General features: G+C 45.5%; 2 protein-coding genes across 2 annotated transcripts; one reads left to right on the top strand and one right to left on the bottom strand.

Annotated features, from left to right (window-relative positions):
- Window positions 1-360: 360 nt before the first annotated feature.
- LOC123104651 (cysteine-rich receptor-like protein kinase 6) lies at window positions 361-3,481 on the bottom strand. Its single transcript, XM_044526525.1, has 7 exons — window positions 2,402-3,481; window positions 2,001-2,126; window positions 1,748-1,890; window positions 1,426-1,636; window positions 1,068-1,305; window positions 845-992; window positions 361-722 (listed from the first exon to the last, which is right to left on the bottom strand). Exons 1-7 carry the CDS (start codon window positions 3,222-3,224, stop codon window positions 480-482), a joined length of 1,932 nt encoding a protein of 643 aa, XP_044382460.1. The 5' UTR covers window positions 3,225-3,481; the 3' UTR covers window positions 361-479.
- A 353-nt stretch (window positions 3,482-3,834) lies between these two features.
- On the top strand, window positions 3,835-8,070 carry LOC123104650 (cysteine-rich receptor-like protein kinase 6). The gene is made up of 7 exons (XM_044526524.1): window positions 3,835-4,793; window positions 5,187-5,315; window positions 5,405-5,544; window positions 5,627-5,837; window positions 5,910-6,147; window positions 6,259-6,400; window positions 7,638-8,070. Exons 1-7 carry the CDS (start codon window positions 3,953-3,955, stop codon window positions 7,938-7,940), a joined length of 2,004 nt encoding a protein of 667 aa, XP_044382459.1. The 5' UTR covers window positions 3,835-3,952; the 3' UTR covers window positions 7,941-8,070.
- Window positions 8,071-17,031: the final 8,961 nt, after the last annotated feature.

Here is a 17,031-nt window from a genome sequence, read left to right as displayed (position 1 = left end):
GCAACAACGGAGACATTATTCACTAATCATTTTTATATGTAATCACATTAACATTAAAATGTCTATTAAATCACAATTATGACGTAAAAAATATTTGTGCTCTCATTGCAATGTACTCCCTCCGTTTTTATTTAGTCCGCATATTAGTTTTGGTCAAAGTCAAGCTTTGTAAGTTTTGATTAAGTTTATAAACAAAAATATTAATATATATATAATAAAAAAACCAATACCACTAGATTCATTATTGAATGCACTTTCACATCATATAGATTTGTTATGGTAAATGTTTATATATTTTTCTATAAACTTGGTCAAACTTTGCAAAGTTTGACTTCGGTCAAACCTAATATGCAGACTAAATAAAAACAGAGGGAGTAGTTTTTAAAATCATCATGAATTGGGTCCATGCACGGAATGAATGACGTTGATCCCTTTACATATACTCTATACTAAAACTGAGATGGTTGATGAGGATTAATCTAGTCGGCACACGCGTCGTTCCTCCTCGAGCAGAACGACGGCTTGGAGGGCGCATGGAGAGTAAATGTCTCACTGCCGAGCATTGTGACCACGGTGGACATTGTTGGCCGGTCCATTGGGTTCTCCTGGACGCAAAGGAGCCCTATGTGGACGCACTTGAGAACATCTTTCTCCATGAACCTACCGTTCATGGACGGGTCTACCACCTCGAACACTGTCCCGGTCGTCGAGTGCTCCCACACCTGCATATATTTGTGTACAATTCAATTCAAGACCCCTTCTGATATTTATATACACAGCCAATGCAGAGACCGAGAGCATTGCTCTCCTGTTGGAAAATAAAATAAAATGAGATAATGCATACCGTGGTAAGGAGATCTTCAAACTGCCCGGAGCTGTCGCCATTGTTCCTCCTCCCAGTCACGATCTCAAGGACCATAACCCCGAAGCTGAAAGCGTCCGACTTCACCGAGTAGTTCCCTCGCATCATGTACTCTGGCGCCATATATCCACTGAAACACCATCGCCAATTAGTCATGCTCATGATTCAATAGCTGCTAGGTACAAACACTTCGAGTTGCACTGACTATGTTCCAACGACACGGCTGGTGACACCTTGCGTCTGGTCTCGCCCGAAGATCTTAGCGAGGCCAAAGTCCGATATCTTAGGGATGTTGTTCATATCGAGTAGGATGTTGCTGGCTTTGAGATCACGGTGAACTACTTTGAGCTGAGAATCTTCATGGAGGTACTGTAGGCCCCGAGCGATTCCATCTATGATCTTGTACCTCTTCGCCCAATCAAGTTGCTCGCACTTTGCACTATCTTTTGTTGTTTCAACATACAAAATAAAAAAGAAAGAAATGGGGAGATCGTTAGATTAGATATACCTTGCACAGAAATTGAATGAAAAATAGAAACTACAACTATGAGTATATGTTATACCGAAAATAATGAGGTCGAGGCTTCGGTTAGGAACGAACTCGTAGACTAGCAGCCTCTCCTGTTGCTCCAGGCAAACACCAATGAGCCAGACAAGGTTCTTGTGCTTGAGCTTTGCAACCAAAGCCAGTTCATTCTTCAGCTCGTCCACTCCTTGGGCTGAGCTCTTCGACATCCTCTTCACTGCTATTTGCTTGCCGTCAGGGAGCGTGCCCTGCGAATCGAACGAGAACCTATATAAGCTCCAAATTTCAAAACTATAAAGGCAAATCTGCTTAGTCGCCTAGCAATTTTCCCAAAGAACCTATGTTTGCTCGATTGGTACCTTGTACACCGCACCGAATCCTCCTTCCCCGAGCTTGTTGCTCTCCGCAAAATCGCCAGTCGCAACTTGTAGTGTTAAAATGTCAATCATCATCGAGTTTGCACTCTCAATGTCGTCTTCAGCTTCAGCGGAATAACTGGGATCTGTGTGAATACCAATATGTTAGTTTGACAATAAGCGGATACCTAATCAATACTAGGGATTACTTTTGCAAGTTTTTCACGCTGTGAAGTGGAGAATTTGCAGGACATACATGGCTGCTTTTCTTCGGTCAGTGGCCCCAGCCTCCTCCGTAATAAGAAGCAGGCGATGAGGCTGGTGGCTGATAGGATGGGCAACAGAATTATAGGAACCATGATAGGAACACTGTACCTTCTTCCTGTGAATTAATTAGCCAATGCAGAAATGAAAACATAATGTCAGGTCAGAATGCCAGATTAGCGCACAAGCTTGAACCGAATAAATTAGACGATTCAATTCTTTTCTTTTCTCTTTTTCTATTTACAACCAACAGTTTTCCATATTAGTAAGTCTCTCTTAAGTATACGGTTATTAGCTGAAACTGTTCACCTTCATTTTCAATTGTTAGTGACTAAAAAGTATAATTTGTAGTAGGATGTAAGTGTTGAGATGTGAACATACGGTCCGACTCACCTTTTCCAACTGCCGCGACATTAGGCGCCGGGGCCGGCGCCGGCGCTCTGGCTGATGTTGCCGACAGCCGCACGGTGACGGTGCCATTGAAGAAGGGCTGGGTTTCGTACCTGATGCTGCACCTGATCCCGAGAACCCTGGCTCCGATGCCGTCCGTGAAGAACGTCGGCAACTCCCTCATGAGCCGGACGAGGCACCCCCAGCAGCGGTCCGGCGACATGTCCGGCGTGCACTGCGCCCAGCTGTACACCTGCGGCAGCTCCTTGTCAAAGTCGGCCTGCCCGGACGCGTACAGGCGCGTGGAGGAGCTGAAGGCGGCGCTGCTGGCGGTGGCGTTCACGAGCGCCGCCACGAGGCGCTGGAACCCCGCCGGATCCGCCGTGGCGTTGGCAAGGTTGCGGATCGGGTATACCGGGCTGTACTTGGTGTCGTCGGCGGCGCGGAAGTGGATGTTGGAGTAGGTGAGCACGCAGGAGTCGAAGTAGATGGTGGCGTCCTTGTAGTCGCACGAGCTGATGAGGTCCTGGAAGGCCTGGTCGAGGCAGCTGAAGCAGTAGGAGGCGCCGGCGTCCCCGCGGCAGAGCGCGAGGGCCCACGCCTTCTCCGGGGCGGCGCCGGCCTGCGCGGTGGCGAAGAGGCCCGGCGACATGGAGGCGTTTCTGGGCATGGTGGCGGCGAGGAGGCCGAGGCTCGCCTTGTAATCGCTGCCCGCCGGGAAGCCGCCGGCTTGGCCGCAAAGCGGCCACGGGTATCCCGCCGCGCCGGGCGGCGCGAGAAGCGTCACCGCGACGACGGCCACGGACAGGAGGAGACGGCGAGCCATGGCGTACGTGGATGCGGAAGGTTGGAGAGATAGCTCTATGCATCCTGCATCCCAACTCCTTAATTAGATATGGCATTGAAATCGATCAAAAATGTATAATAAGTCGTCGTTGGTCGTTGCCGCTTGATCGTGGATTTTGTTTGTAAAGTTCTTGTGAAGTAGTGTCCCTGAATAAACTATTTCCTTCGTATAAGAGATTAGTCTTTTATATTTCTTTAGGGATGGAGTACTTGTAACGTAGTAGTACTGCTGTATGTGGTTAGAGATAAGAGTTTAGTTGCTCTCGATGATCAGCTCAGGCAGCTGTAGATAAGACTTAAAATGCAAGTTGTAGTTAGTTTTAATCTGTGCCAAACTTTTCTATATAGATGTACACCGCACCTGCACTTATAGAAGTATGCAACTGGTACAGTACAATGGCCCCTTGGACGATAAGATAAGATCGATCACATGCTCAGTCTCTAGTCAGCCATATTAATTGCGGTCGTAGGCGGCCCAGATGATAAGCCGACAGTAATCTTTCCGTATGTTAAACGCCAGCCCTCTCGTGGAAATTAAAACTGACAAACGACTCTAAACTAACCCATAAAAGCCTGTAAACTGTTTGTACGTGTAGCATTGCCGTCCACTTTCCTGTGACAAACGAAATGAGTTAGTCGTACGTACATTTGCAAACTGCAGTATCAGACGGCTCAAACACGCGCGCGGACACAGATTGGTCGATAGGCATGGCTCGGCTTGCCGTCCTGCTCGTGGCCATCGCCGCCGTGCTCCTCGCGCGCCGAGCCGCCGCCGAGTACCCATGGCCAGTCTGCGGCAGCACCGGCAGCTTCGCGGCCAACGACACCACTTACCTGGCGAGCATCAGCGCCATGGCCGCCACCCTCCCTAGGAACGCCTCGGCGTCCCCGGGCGGCCTCTACGCCACGGCGCGGGCCGGCCAGGTCCGGGCCCTCGCGCTCTGCCGCGGCGACGCCAACGCCACCGCCTGCTCCGACTGCCTCTACCAGGGGTTCCAGGACCTGCCCAGCGCCTGCGCCTACACCAAGGAGGCCACCATGTACTACGACCCCTGCTTCCTCCACTACTCCGACGCCGACCTGCGCGCCTCCGACGACACCGCGTTGGGCTCGGCGTTCAGCACCGCCTACAGCGCTAACGCCACGGCGGAACCGGCCCGCTTCGACCGCGTCGTGGCCGCGCTCCTCAACGCCACCGCGGACTATGCCGCCTACAACTCCTCCAGGATGAGGTTGTATGCGTCCGGGGTGGTCCCCTTCGACCGGGAGATCCCGGAGGTGTACAGCTGGGCGCAGTGCACGCCGGACCTCACGCCGGCGCGCTGCCGGGATTGCCTCGCCAACATGATCCAGGAGTTGGGGACGCCGCTGTACAGCGTCGGGGCGAGGGCTCTTGGGATCAGGTGCAGCGTCCGGTACGAGAACAGGCCCTTCCTTGATGGCCCGGTCATGCTGCGCCTACCAGCAACTGGAGCTCCAGCGCCGTCGCCGGCGCCGGCGCTGGATATGGTGCCCAATGTTGTGACGCCGTTGGCTGCGGTCGGAGGAGGTGAGTCGTCAGCGTCTGTTAAATCTTTATCTTTCTATATATAAAAATAAATGAGCTCCCAGCGAAAAGAAAGGGAGTACTATCCATTATAGCCTCCTTGGCCACTTCAAGGAAGGTGTACCTAGATAATTTGCCGAAAGGCGTACCTAGATAATTTGAAAATTGGACAAAGAAATTCAGAAAGACATGTTATCAATCGTGACGACAAGCCATGCGAATGGAGCAAACTAACAGAATAAACTCTATGTTGTCTCAACATATGTTTTGTTCTCTTACTACTCTAAATCCTGTTGCCCTCTGGTTTAGTTAAATACCCTGTATCATCTTGTTCAAGTTAATTGTATCCATCTGATCTGACGTTTGTTTTGTTACATGCATTGATTACAACCACAGGGAGAAAGTACAGTGTTCCTGGCATGGTTCTTATAGTTGTGCTGCCTACTCTAGCAGCCGCAAACCTTCTCGCCGGCTTATTTATCTGGAGGAGGAGGCGGCGATCACCAGCACGAGCCAAGCAACCATGTATGTTGAACATTCAAACTCTCCGAAACTCTCCAATTTGCACTTGAACATTCAAACTGATGATGGAGTTGTTCTTAATTATTCAACAGATTCCAGTTACTCCACTGCAGGTAAGGACACTGAGAGTGTAGATTCGATGCTGATGGACATTTCAACTCTGCGAGCTGCCACCGGGGACTTCGCCGAGAGCAACAAGCTCGGCGAAGGAGGCTTTGGCGCGGTGTACAAGGTGCCGATCTCGACAAAATTGCTAGATGGACTCTTTTTTTGCAGTTGAGCGGGACTTATCTTTGGCTCAATTTGGTGCGCAGGGTACTCTACCAGATGGCGAAGAGATAGCTGTGAAGAGATTATCCAAGAGCTCGACGCAAGGAGTGGAGGAGCTCAAGAACGAGCTCGCCCTGGTGGTGAAGCTCAAGCACAAGAATCTCGTCAGGCTTGTCGGCGTGTGCCTGGAGCAGCAGGAGCGGCTGCTCGTCTACGAGTTCATCCCCAACCGGAGCCTCGACCAGATCCTATTTGGTAATGTTTTGGTTTGCTACCTATGATCAGAAACTCTAAGTTGCACTTTCTGAACTTGCAAACGCACGGCAGACACTGAGAAAGGGGAGCAGCTTGACTGGGGAAAGAGGCAGAGGATCATACGTGGGATCGCTCGAGGCCTGCAGTACCTCCATGAAGACTCCCAGCTCAAGGTCGTCCATCGTGATCTCAAAGCCAGCAACGTGCTTCTCGACGCCGACATGAACCCCAAGATCTCCGACTTTGGCCTCGCGAGGCTCTTCGGGCGAGGCCAGACGCAGGGCGTCACCGACCGTGTCATCGGCACATAGTAAGTATTAGTACTAGTACCATTGTAGTCCATGTTTGTTTCTCTTTTGTAGCTAAAATAAGGGCAACGTTCGTTAACCACGTTGGAACATGCTGTGTTGTGCTATTTCAGTGGATACATGGCGCCAGAGTACTTGATGCGCGGGAACTACTCCGTGAAATCGGATGTGTTCAGCTTCGGGGTAATGGCTCTGGAGATCGTTACGGGAAGGAAGAACAGTGACACCTTGCAATCTGAAGATCTCTTGACCATGGTATGCATCATATTGTTGCGCTGAGTAAATTACAACAAACCACTACTTTAAAGGCTAGGTTTGCAGAAAACACTCCTATACATTTTTTTTCGCAGAAAACACCACGTCTAGCATAATCTTTTTGCAAATAACACTGATCGACGGATTGGAGCGCTTTAAGTATGTTTATGACAGGTGGGTCCAGATTTTGCCGACGTGGCATAACGGCTTGGCCGAGACGGCGTTAGATGATGTCTTTATCTAGATTTACAAACAAGTCCCTGTAATTTGAAGGAACACCCTTAGATGAAAACCCAAAAAGCAATCAGCTCCCTGAGCCTATCCAAGCACGCGAGCAGAACATCAACACAAGGATGGCTCTCGTCAATGGCGAGGGGGCGCGCCATCAAGGTCTGGGAGGCGCGGCGGCGGCGGTCGTCCGGGTCTGGAAGGCGCCAGCGGCGGTCGTCCGGGTCTGGAAGGCGGCGGCGGCGGTCGTCCGGGTCTGGGAGGCGCCGGCCGCGGTCGTCCGGGTCTGGGAGGCGGCGGCGGCTTCCGAGTCTGGGAGGCGACGGCGGGCGGTCGTCGGGGTGCCAGACCATTGGTGGCCACGCCGGCAAGGCGGGGGCGCGCCATAGGGCACTAGGAGGCGGTGGAGAGCGATTGGCGCGACGTCCTTGGCGCTCGTCGATGGCGGCGGCATCCACGACGCGACGTCCTTGGCGCTCGTCGATGGCGATGGCCGCGCTCATCCACGGCGCGACGTACATGGTCGATCCAGGCGGCCTGTAGGAGTAGAGGAAGGGTTGGGCTCGTCGCCGACACCCTCGCGCGCCCGACCTTCTCCAGCAACTGCGACCACGCCGGAGCAGCAGCAGGACAGGGGCGGATCTCACCGGATCAGGTGTCGGGTGGGGGCAGGTGAGGTAGGTTGTTTTTTTGAGGCGTTTTTGGCAAAAAGAACCCCTCTAACGCCATCTCTGGAAGATGTTATGCCACGTCAGCAAAATACGGGACCCACATGTCATAAACGCGTTCAACTGACCCTAATCTGCCGACTAATGTTATTTGCAAAAAAATTACGCTAGACATGTTGTTTTCTGCCAAAAAAATGTATAGTAGTGTTTTCTGCTAACCTAGCCTTTAAAGTGGTGATTTCTTTCTTGCAATTTACTCTGTTGCGCTCCATCGCTACTATATCTAGACAATTGCCACAAATGACTAACTTGTTGCAAAAAATAAAAAATTGTCCGTGCAGATCTGGCAGCATTGGACGTCTGGAACGGTGCTGGAGATGATGGACCCGTGTATGAACAACAGCTTCTCGGAGAGCGACGCGAGGAGGTGCATCCAGGTCGGGCTAATGTGCGTCCAGGAGAACCCGGTGGACAGGCCGGTGATGTCTGCGGTGGGCATGATGCTTGGGAGCGACATGGTGTCCCTCGGTGCCCCGTCAAAGCCAGCGTCAATGTTTTACACTAGGAACGCTGGTGCCGACTCCGGAAATGGGTTTAGTATCTCGACTATTTCACTGAATGATGATCCCAAGGATCATTTCTAGTATGACTTAAATATAGGATTGTGCATCTTTCTTTAGGAGTTTGATCTTTTGGATTAGCTAGTTGGTTCTACATCTAAAATTCAACATATACTATCTTTTGATTGTGAAGCACAAGCACAAAATACCTCAAGTTCAACGCCTAAGGGTGTCTCTAATCCGTAGACAAAGCCTAGATCCCGAAAAGCTAGCCAAAAACTTAAATCCCAAAGAATTCTTTGTATTGAAAGGCTAGTCATCGGCAAATAGTAAGTAGTAGTACTATCAGTATAGTCCATATTTCTCGTTTCGAGCTAAATTAAGGGTGACGTATTAAGAGGCTAGAGACGAGCATCAATTGAGTTGCTCGTGTGTTTGTGAGCTACTCTCTCTGTTCCGATTTACTCATCATGATTTTAGTTTAAAATTGAACTAAAACCACGATGAGTAAATCAGAACGGAGGGAGTAGCTTTTCACTTATATGCGCTGCATTTGAGGAAATCCATCTAGCATTCTAAACCAACACTCCACCACGGGCTCGCCCAACGTACGGAAGCTCCCGTCAGCTGCGCCTTGGCCGCCCCTGCCTTGACCAATTTCACCAGCCGGAACCATCGATCAGCTTGTGCAGATTGAGGTCACAGCTCGCCGTCTGCTTAAGATCCGTCATGTGGACGCGGACAACCCTGCACAGCGCAGTCCACCGCAGCATATGCTCGTGTGGCGTGCCGGTAAGGAAGGCCTACATCGGTTGGTGCTCCGGAGCGACGAGGCCATCTACCTCCTGTCCCGCTTGGTGTTCCCGTGTGCGAGGGATTGTAGCCGGGTGAAGCTAATGACAGTGAACTTGACTTGACTTAGGTGCTTCTAAGTGGCAAGGGTAAACTTGTCATTTCATGTGTCATTTAACACCATTAGATCAAAAAATGGACACGAGTGTTGTATTAGGAACACAATTTTATGTTGGTGTTAGATAGGGAAAAAATATTTTTTCAGTGTCAAATAGGGAAACCAAATATAAAACAATGTTAAATAAGGATTTCTTTCTTAAATATATTATTGCGCCTCTTTCTTTAGCGGTTTGATTTTTTTTAGAACACACAAGAGAACTATGTGCGTATATGGACCGTGATATTTGACACATGTGTGTCACATAAACAAAACTACCACACTACTCCTTCCTTTCATCTAATTAAGTGCATGCATGCATTAGTATGACTCGCTTTCATTCCACGCATTTTTTTTCTCTAATTACATGCATGCACTAAAGGACAAAAAAGCTGATCTCATCCTAAGTTCTTCCTAATCCAAAAATTTAAAATGTCTTGTATCTCAAATCGTCTGTCGAATGGAAAAACGGTTTTCACATAAAAAGTTCGTCGCGACGAGATCTTCGAAACTAGATCTCATGTTGATATGTTTTGATGATTTTTTTTCGAGTTAAAAGTTACCATGCCTGGGTCACATAATTTACCACGCCTATAGTATGCAATTATCATGGTATTCTCACATAATTTACTGGGTCATAAAAATAGTTCTCCCACCCACATGCATGTATTCACCTGAGGACACAAATTTGATTTCATCGTATATTCCCCCTATTCTGAAAATTGAAAATGTTATGTAGCTCAAACCATCGGTCAGATGCGAAAACGGTTTTCACATAAAATATCCATTGCAATGAGATCTTTGAAACTATATCCCATATTGGTATGTTTTGACAATACTTGATTATATAAGTTATCACGTCTATAGTATGCAAGTTATCGTGGTATTTCCACATAAGTTACCAGGGCATAAAAATGGTTCTCCTACCCACATGCATGTATGCACTAAAGGAGAAAAAGTTGATGTCATCTTAGATTATCCCTATTCTGAAAATTCAAAATATTATGTAGCTTAAACCGTAGGTCGAATGCGAAAACGATTTTCACGTAGAAGATTTGTCGCGACGAGATCTTCAAAACTATGCCATGTTGGCATATACTAACAACTTTTTTTCGAGTCAAAAGTTACCATGCCTTGGTCACATAAATTATCACGTCTATAGTATGCAAGTTATCGTGGTATTTCCACATAAGTTATCGGGACATAAAAATGGTTCTCCCATCCACATGCATGTATGCAATAGAGGATAAAAATCTCACGTCATCCTAGACTATCCATATTCTAAAAATTTAAAATATTTTGTAGATCAAACCGTCGGTCGGATGCAAAATCACTTTCACATAAATGATTCGTCACGTTGTAATCTTTAAAACTAGATCTCATCTTGATATGTTCTGATGACTTTTTGGGCTCAAAAGTCACAACATATTGACTAAGTAAGTTACCACACATGTTGTACGTAAGTTATCTTGGTATTTTCATATAAGTTGCCGTGGGTATGTTTTTCGACAACTATTTTCTCCTTGCTCGATATTAAATAAGTGTTTGTATCCAAGTTATCAGGTCTATGATTGGTATGTTACCATCCTATTTACACTTAAGTTATTGAAGTTATGTTTTTCAACAACTTTTCCCCCTTGATCAGTGTTACCATGGTGTTTGTATGTAATTTATCAGGTATGCGGATCATATATTATCATGTTATTTTCACATAATTTATCAGGGGTATGTTTTTCAACAACTCCCCCACCCCTTGGTCTATGTTACTATGGTGGTTGCACGTAAGTTATTGTAGGATCGAAAGTATGTCTAGGGAGGGGGTGATTAGACTACTTGACCAAATGAAAATCTATCCTTTTCCCAATTTTAGGTCTTGACGAATTTTAGCAACTTTGCACAAGTCAAGCAATCAACCTACACATGCAATTATAAGAGTATAGCAGCGGAAAGTAAAACAATTGCATATGAACGTAAAGGGAGAAGTTTGAGAGAGCAAACGCAATATAGACACGGAGATTTTTGGCGCGGTTCCGATAGGTGGTGCTATCGTACATCCACGTTGATGGAGACTTCAACCCACGAAGGGTAACGGTTGCGCGAGTCCACGGAGGGCTCCACCCATGAAGGGTCCACGAAGAAGCAACCTTGTCTATCCCACCATGGCCGTCGCCCACGAAGGACTTGCCTCACTCGGGTAGATCTTCACGAAGTAGGCGATTTCCTTGCCCTTACAAACTCCTTGGTTCAACTCCACAATATTGACGGAGGCTCCCAAGTAACACCTAACCAATCTAGGAGACACCACTCTCCAAGAGGTAACAAATGGTGTGTTGATGATGAACTCCTTGCTCTTGTGCTTCAAATGATAGTCTCCCCAACAATCAACTCTCTCTCATAGGATTGAATTTGGTGAAAAGAAGATTTGAGTGGAAAGCAACTTGGGGAAGGCTAGAGATCAAGATTTATGTGGTAGGAATGGAATATCTTGACCTCAACACAAGTGTAGGTAGTTCTTTCTCAGAAAATGTATGTTGGAAGTGTAGGCATGTTCTGGTGGCTCTCTCCACGAATGAAGAGTGGGTGGAGGGGTATATATAGCCTCCACACAAAATCTAACCATTACAAACAATTTTCCAAACTCGGTGGGACCGAATCATGAAACTCGGTCGGACCGATTTAGTTCAAAATATGAACGTTAGAATTTTCGGTGGGACTGACACGTCAACTCGGTGGGACCGATTTTGTTAGGGTTAGAGCATAACGTAATCTCGTTGATATCGATTACACAAACTCGGTGAGACCGATTTTGGTAATAGACTAACCAGAGAGTTGGTCAGGCAATCTCGGTCAGGCCGATTCGCTCTTCCGGTAGGACCAAAACATTACGAAAGGGAAACAGAGAGTTTGCATTGCAATCTCGGTGGGACCGATCGCTCATCTCGGTTTGACCGAAACGTTACGAAGGGAAACAGAGAGATTACAATCCCATCTCGGTGAGATCGAGATCCCTATCGGTGAGACCGAAAAGACTAGGGTTTCTGGCAGTGGCTATGTCAAGAGAACTCGGTGGCGCCAGATAGAGAATTTCGGTGGGGCTGAGTTTAACTTTTAGTTTGGGACATATGTGGATATGAGAAAGTAGTTGAAGGCATTGGAGCATATCACTAAGCATTTTGAGCAAGAAACTCATTAAGCAACACCTCACCCCCTCTTGATAGTATTGGCTTTTCCTATGGACTCAAGGTGATCTTGGATCATTAAAATGAGAAATGTAGAGTCTTTTGCTTTGAGATTGAGCCAATCCTTTTGTCCTTAGCATTGTTAGGGGTCAACTTTCTAATCCATGCCATGCCAATCATTAAGCTTTCCTGAAATATTTATCTTGAAATAGCATTAGCTCAATGAGCTATATATTGTTAGGAATTACCAAAATCACATAGGGATAGTTGCACTTTCAGTTATCATGGTGTTGTAGACGTAAGTTATCAGATCTATGGTGTATGTCTTCATATGCTATTTACACAAAAATTATAAGAGGTATATTTCAATAAAAATATTCTCGGGTCCAGATTATCATCATGTTTTCACCTAAGTTATCAAGTATGTGGTGCTTATATTACCATTCTATTTGCTAAGAACTAACCGAAGTTCCTTTTTCAACAATTTTTTCCCCATGGTCAAAGTTATCACGATGTTTGTACATAAATTATCAGGTATGTGGTGCATATATTATCATAATATTTACATAAAAATTATTGGGAAAATCTTTTCAATAATTTTCTTCCCCATGGTCAAACTTACCATGGTGCTTTCATCAAAGTAACCGGGTCTATGGTGCATATATTATCATGCTACTTACACAGAATTTACGATGATTATGTTTTCAACAATTTTTTCTCTCAGGTCCAAAATATCGCATTGTTTGCATCTAAGTTATCAGGTCTGTGATGCATATATTACCGTGTTATTTACACAGTAGCCATCAGTGGTATGTTTTTAACATTTTTTATCAGACCCAAAGTTACCGTCGTATTTATATGCAAGTTATCCAGTTTATGACGTGTATATCACCAATGCTATTTAGTAGTGAAATTATATGTCAAGCACGGGCAAGAAAAAGGAACCAAATAAAACAAAGAATGCAGTAGTAGTTTCAATGACGATAGCATCAAGCATTAGTCACTTCGGTTCCATACAAGGTGCATTTCAAAGCAGCAATGACGAGCCTTGCGGTCACTTCCTAACAAATTAAGCTAGTTATTTCACTTTACAGGCTAAGAATACACAGAAAACCTAGTATTGAATTATAGGAGTCATCTTCTCCGGACAAACGGAAATTTCATCAGCGCTCTTGATAGACACCAAGCTTGTTAGTGACCAATTTGTTCAGTTCAGCCCAGAATACAGTTTGTTTCACCAAATAATTCTTCGACCCAGTTTATTCTCTCCTCTCTTCACATATAGCAGAAAAAACTGAACTAGAATACTACTCTCTCCGTTTCATATTAGTTGTCTCTGAAATAAATGTATCTAAATATATTTTAGTGTTAGATATATTCGTTTGAGCAACAATTAATATGAAATAGATGGAGTAGCAGCACACCTAACCGGGCTGAACCGAATTCACCTGACACTTGCAAGAGCTAGCTAGCTTTGCACACACCTCTCCGCTCTCTGTTCTTGTTTCTGCCTGCTTTGATGGTCGATGGCAGGAGGCTCTCCGAGCTGCTCCAGTGCAGCAGGAGCGGAAAGGAGCCGTTCCTCCTCCTCTCCCAGAGGTTGTTAGTGTTGCTCATAGATTTTTTTGGAAATGGAGGTGTGCCTCCGGCCTCTGCATCATAATGATGCATGCAATTATTTTATTAAAAGTTTATAAAATATCACAAAGTCATCAAAGTATTACAGCTCGCAAGAGGAGCGGAAATAAAAAACAAAGCTCATGCCGACGATCACAACCGGAATGGCAATATATAAGAAGGATAAGCTCTCTAGACTCCTATCCTGTTATGCGACCGACATCTGAACCGGTTAAATAGAGCCCGTGCTACCATCTCCCACTGGTTGCACCCAGTAACCAAAGGCTCCCTGGATTCCATAGGAGTGAGTAAGGACCACGTACGGATCCAAGCAGTAGCTCTGAAGATGACCTGTAAGAAAGTTAAATTGTTTTGCCTGTTAAAAATTAAATCACTCCTGCAATTCCATATAGCCCACAAAAGCGCACATATTCCAATCCGAATGCGAGCCGCCGTAGTATGTTCAACCCCAGTTAACCACGTTCCAAACAACGACGTAATATCAACTGGAGGAGTAATGTTAAAGGCTATATGAATCGTTCTCCAAAGTAATTTGGCGAGTTGGCATTCAAGAAATAAATATTGTATTGTTTCATCATGATCACAAAAGCAACATCGTGGACTACCTACCCATCTCCTCTTGATTAAGTTTTCCTTTGTAAGAATTACTTGTTTGTGGACAAACCACATAAAAATTTTAATGCGCAAAGGAACCTTAATCTTCCAAATATGCAGTGATCTCGAGAGTGGGCCAGAATTAACCAGACCCATATAAAAATATTTTACCGTAAAAACTCCATTTTTAGCTAGTTTCCATTACATTGAATCCGATTGGTCGGAGAGTTGAACATCTATCAATTTCCGAACCAAGTGCATGCATGCAGTCCAACGCTCACCGACTAACGCCCGTCTGAAATGGACATTCAAAGGGCTCGTATGTAGAACTGTGCCTACGTAAACCTCCTTACGTTGCACTATGTTATACAGGGTGGGATACTGGACGGCCAGGGGCATTTCTCCTAACCATGTATCCTCCCAAAACCTTGTAGACATCCCATTGCCAACTAAGAATTTGACCCTACGAAAAAACAAATCCTTCACCCTCATAATCCCTTTCCAGAATGGCGAGTCGGTTGATCTCATCGTAACCTGGGCAAGTGTTTTGGACTATAGATACTTATTACGCAAAATATGTGCCCATATGCCTTCCGGCTCTGTCTCTAACAGGTAGAGCCATTTTCTCATAAGGCATTTGTTCTTGATTTCTAAGTTCTCAATACCGAGCCCACCCTGGTCTTTTGGGCGACAAAGAACGTTCCATCGCGCGAGACGGTATTTCCTCTTGGCCTCATCTGACTGCCAGAAGAATCGAGATCTGAAGAAATCAAGTCGTTTCCGTACCCCTTTTGGACTTTCGAAGAACAATAAAAGGAACATCGACGTGCTAGTCAGTACTGAGTTAATCAGCATTAGCCGGCCTCCAAAGACATAAGCTTACCCTTCCAGCAGCTCAACTTTTTTTCTATGTGATCTTCGATACATTTCCATTCTCTATTAGATAACTTACGGTGATGGATCGGTATGCCCAAATAATTAAATGGTAAAGAACCCAATTCACTTCCAAACAATTGTCTATATGTATCTTGTTCGTCTTTGGCTCGCCCAAAGCAGAACAACTCACTTTTGTGAAAGTTTATCTTTAAACCAGACAATTGTTCGAAAAGGCATAATATAAGTTTCATATTACACGCATTAGCAATGTCGTGCTCCATAAATAAGATACTATCGTCAGCATACTGTAGAATGGATACTTCACCATCCACCAGATGTTGGACTAACCCCTCCACTTGCCCATGCTGTTTGGCCCTGCCAATGAGAATGGCTAACATATCGGCCACTATATTAAATAAGAGAGGAGACATGGAATCGCCTTGTCTCAAACCCTTGTGTGTCTGAAAATAATGACCGATATCATCGTTAACCTTAATGCCGACACTACCCTTCTGGACTTGAGAACCCACTTGGTTCCGCCAGACCTTGCTAAAAACCTTTCATGCGCATTGCCTGCTATAGGAATGGCCACTTTACTTTATCATACGCCTTCTCGAAATCCACTTTGAAGATAACCTCATCAAGATTCTTCGAATGGATTTCATGTAACGTTTCATGAAACACGACCACCCCTTCAAGGATATGTCGCCCTGGCATGAACGTTGTTTGGCTCGATTGTACCACTGAATGCGCGATCTGTGTCAATCTATTGGTCCCCACCTTTGTGAAGATTTTGAAACTTACGTTAAGAAGGCAAATTGGTCTGAACTGTTCAATCCGAATTGCCTCCTCTTTCTTTGGCAATAGCGTAATCATACCAAACTTAAAATGAAACAACTCTAAATGACCATTAAAGAAATCATGAAACATAAGCATAAGTTCATCTTTAATAATATGCCAACATTTCTTATAGAATTCAGCTGGAAACCCATCTGGTCCCGGTGCCTTATTCGATTTCATTTGTGAGATTGCATCCAAAATCTCCTTCTCAGTGAATGGTGCAGCTAAAATATTGTTCTCTTCTACCTGGAGCTAAGGAATATCTCCAATTACAGTCTCGTCTAGGGTCATCGTTCTTGCTTCCGGATGGCCAAACAGTTGTTTATTGTAGTTAGAGATATACGCTTTCAGATTCGCATGCCCCAAAATTGTCCCCTCGTCTTGTTCCAGCTGAATGATTTTCTTCTTTCTATGTTTGCCATTCGCAATCATATGGAAAAATTGTGTATTTTCATCCCCTTGGACAACCTTAAGCACTTTGGCACGCAGTGCCCATTTGAGCTCTTCTTCTCTAAGAAGAGCTCGTACACCTTGCTCAGCTTCGGACTTGGAACTTTGCTCATTCACCGTAAGCAGGTGAGTTTCAGCTTTGAAATCTAAAGCTTCGATCAAACGAGTAAGTCGCTCTTTTTCTTGTTTGTAAAGGCCACTCTCATTTCTGGCCCAACCTCGCAAAAATTGTCTCAAATGTCGGATCTTATTTTGCCATCTCTCAAGACTAGTGCTGCCACTAACAGGGATTTCCCATTCGCGTGCGATGATCTCCAAGAAGTTTTCTTTCTCGAACCAACCAAGTTCGAAAGAGAAAGCATTCTTGTTCGCAATATGCGTAGCCTCTCCTGAGTCTACAAGCAAAGGTGTATGGTCCGAGATCGCTCTTTGCATCGCATGAACCGACATCAAAGATATTTTTGTTCCCACTCCACACTAGCAAGAACCCTATCCAACTTCTCATAAGTTGGAGTGGGAAATGAGTTGGCCCAAGTAAACTGTCTACCGGCGAGTCCGATTTCTCTCAAATTAAGACTCTCGATATAATCATATTAAACATCATAGCCCACCGACCATCAAAATTTTCATTGTTCTTTTCATCTCTCCT

This window comes from Triticum aestivum, chromosome 5A (assembly GCF_018294505.1).
Source record: "Triticum aestivum cultivar Chinese Spring chromosome 5A, IWGSC CS RefSeq v2.1, whole genome shotgun sequence".
NCBI lineage: Eukaryota > Viridiplantae > Streptophyta > Magnoliopsida > Poales > Poaceae > Triticum > Triticum aestivum.
This window is presented reverse-complemented; position numbering and strand designations above follow the sequence as displayed.

Excerpts from the sequence above, each read along its gene's own strand:
- LOC123104651 (XM_044526525.1), bottom strand. The coding sequence starts at position 3,224 with ATGGCTCGCCGTCTCCTCCTGTCCGTGGCCGTCGTCGCGGTGACGCTT. Across the intron at positions 1,891-2,000 it reads GACCGAAGAAAAGCAGCCAT|ATCCCAGTTATTCCGCTGAA; the intron begins GTATGTCCTGCA and ends GTATTCACACAG. Across the intron at positions 1,306-1,425 it reads CCTCGACCTCATTATTTTCG|ATAGTGCAAAGTGCGAGCAA; the intron begins GTATAACATATA and ends AAACAACAAAAG.
- LOC123104650 (XM_044526524.1), top strand. The coding sequence starts at position 3,953 with ATGGCTCGGCTTGCCGTCCTGCTCGTGGCCATCGCCGCCGTGCTCCTC. Across the intron at positions 6,148-6,258 it reads GACCGTGTCATCGGCACATA|TGGATACATGGCGCCAGAGT; the intron begins GTAAGTATTAGT and ends GTGCTATTTCAG. Across the intron at positions 6,401-7,637 it reads CTGAAGATCTCTTGACCATG|ATCTGGCAGCATTGGACGTC; the intron begins GTATGCATCATA and ends TTGTCCGTGCAG.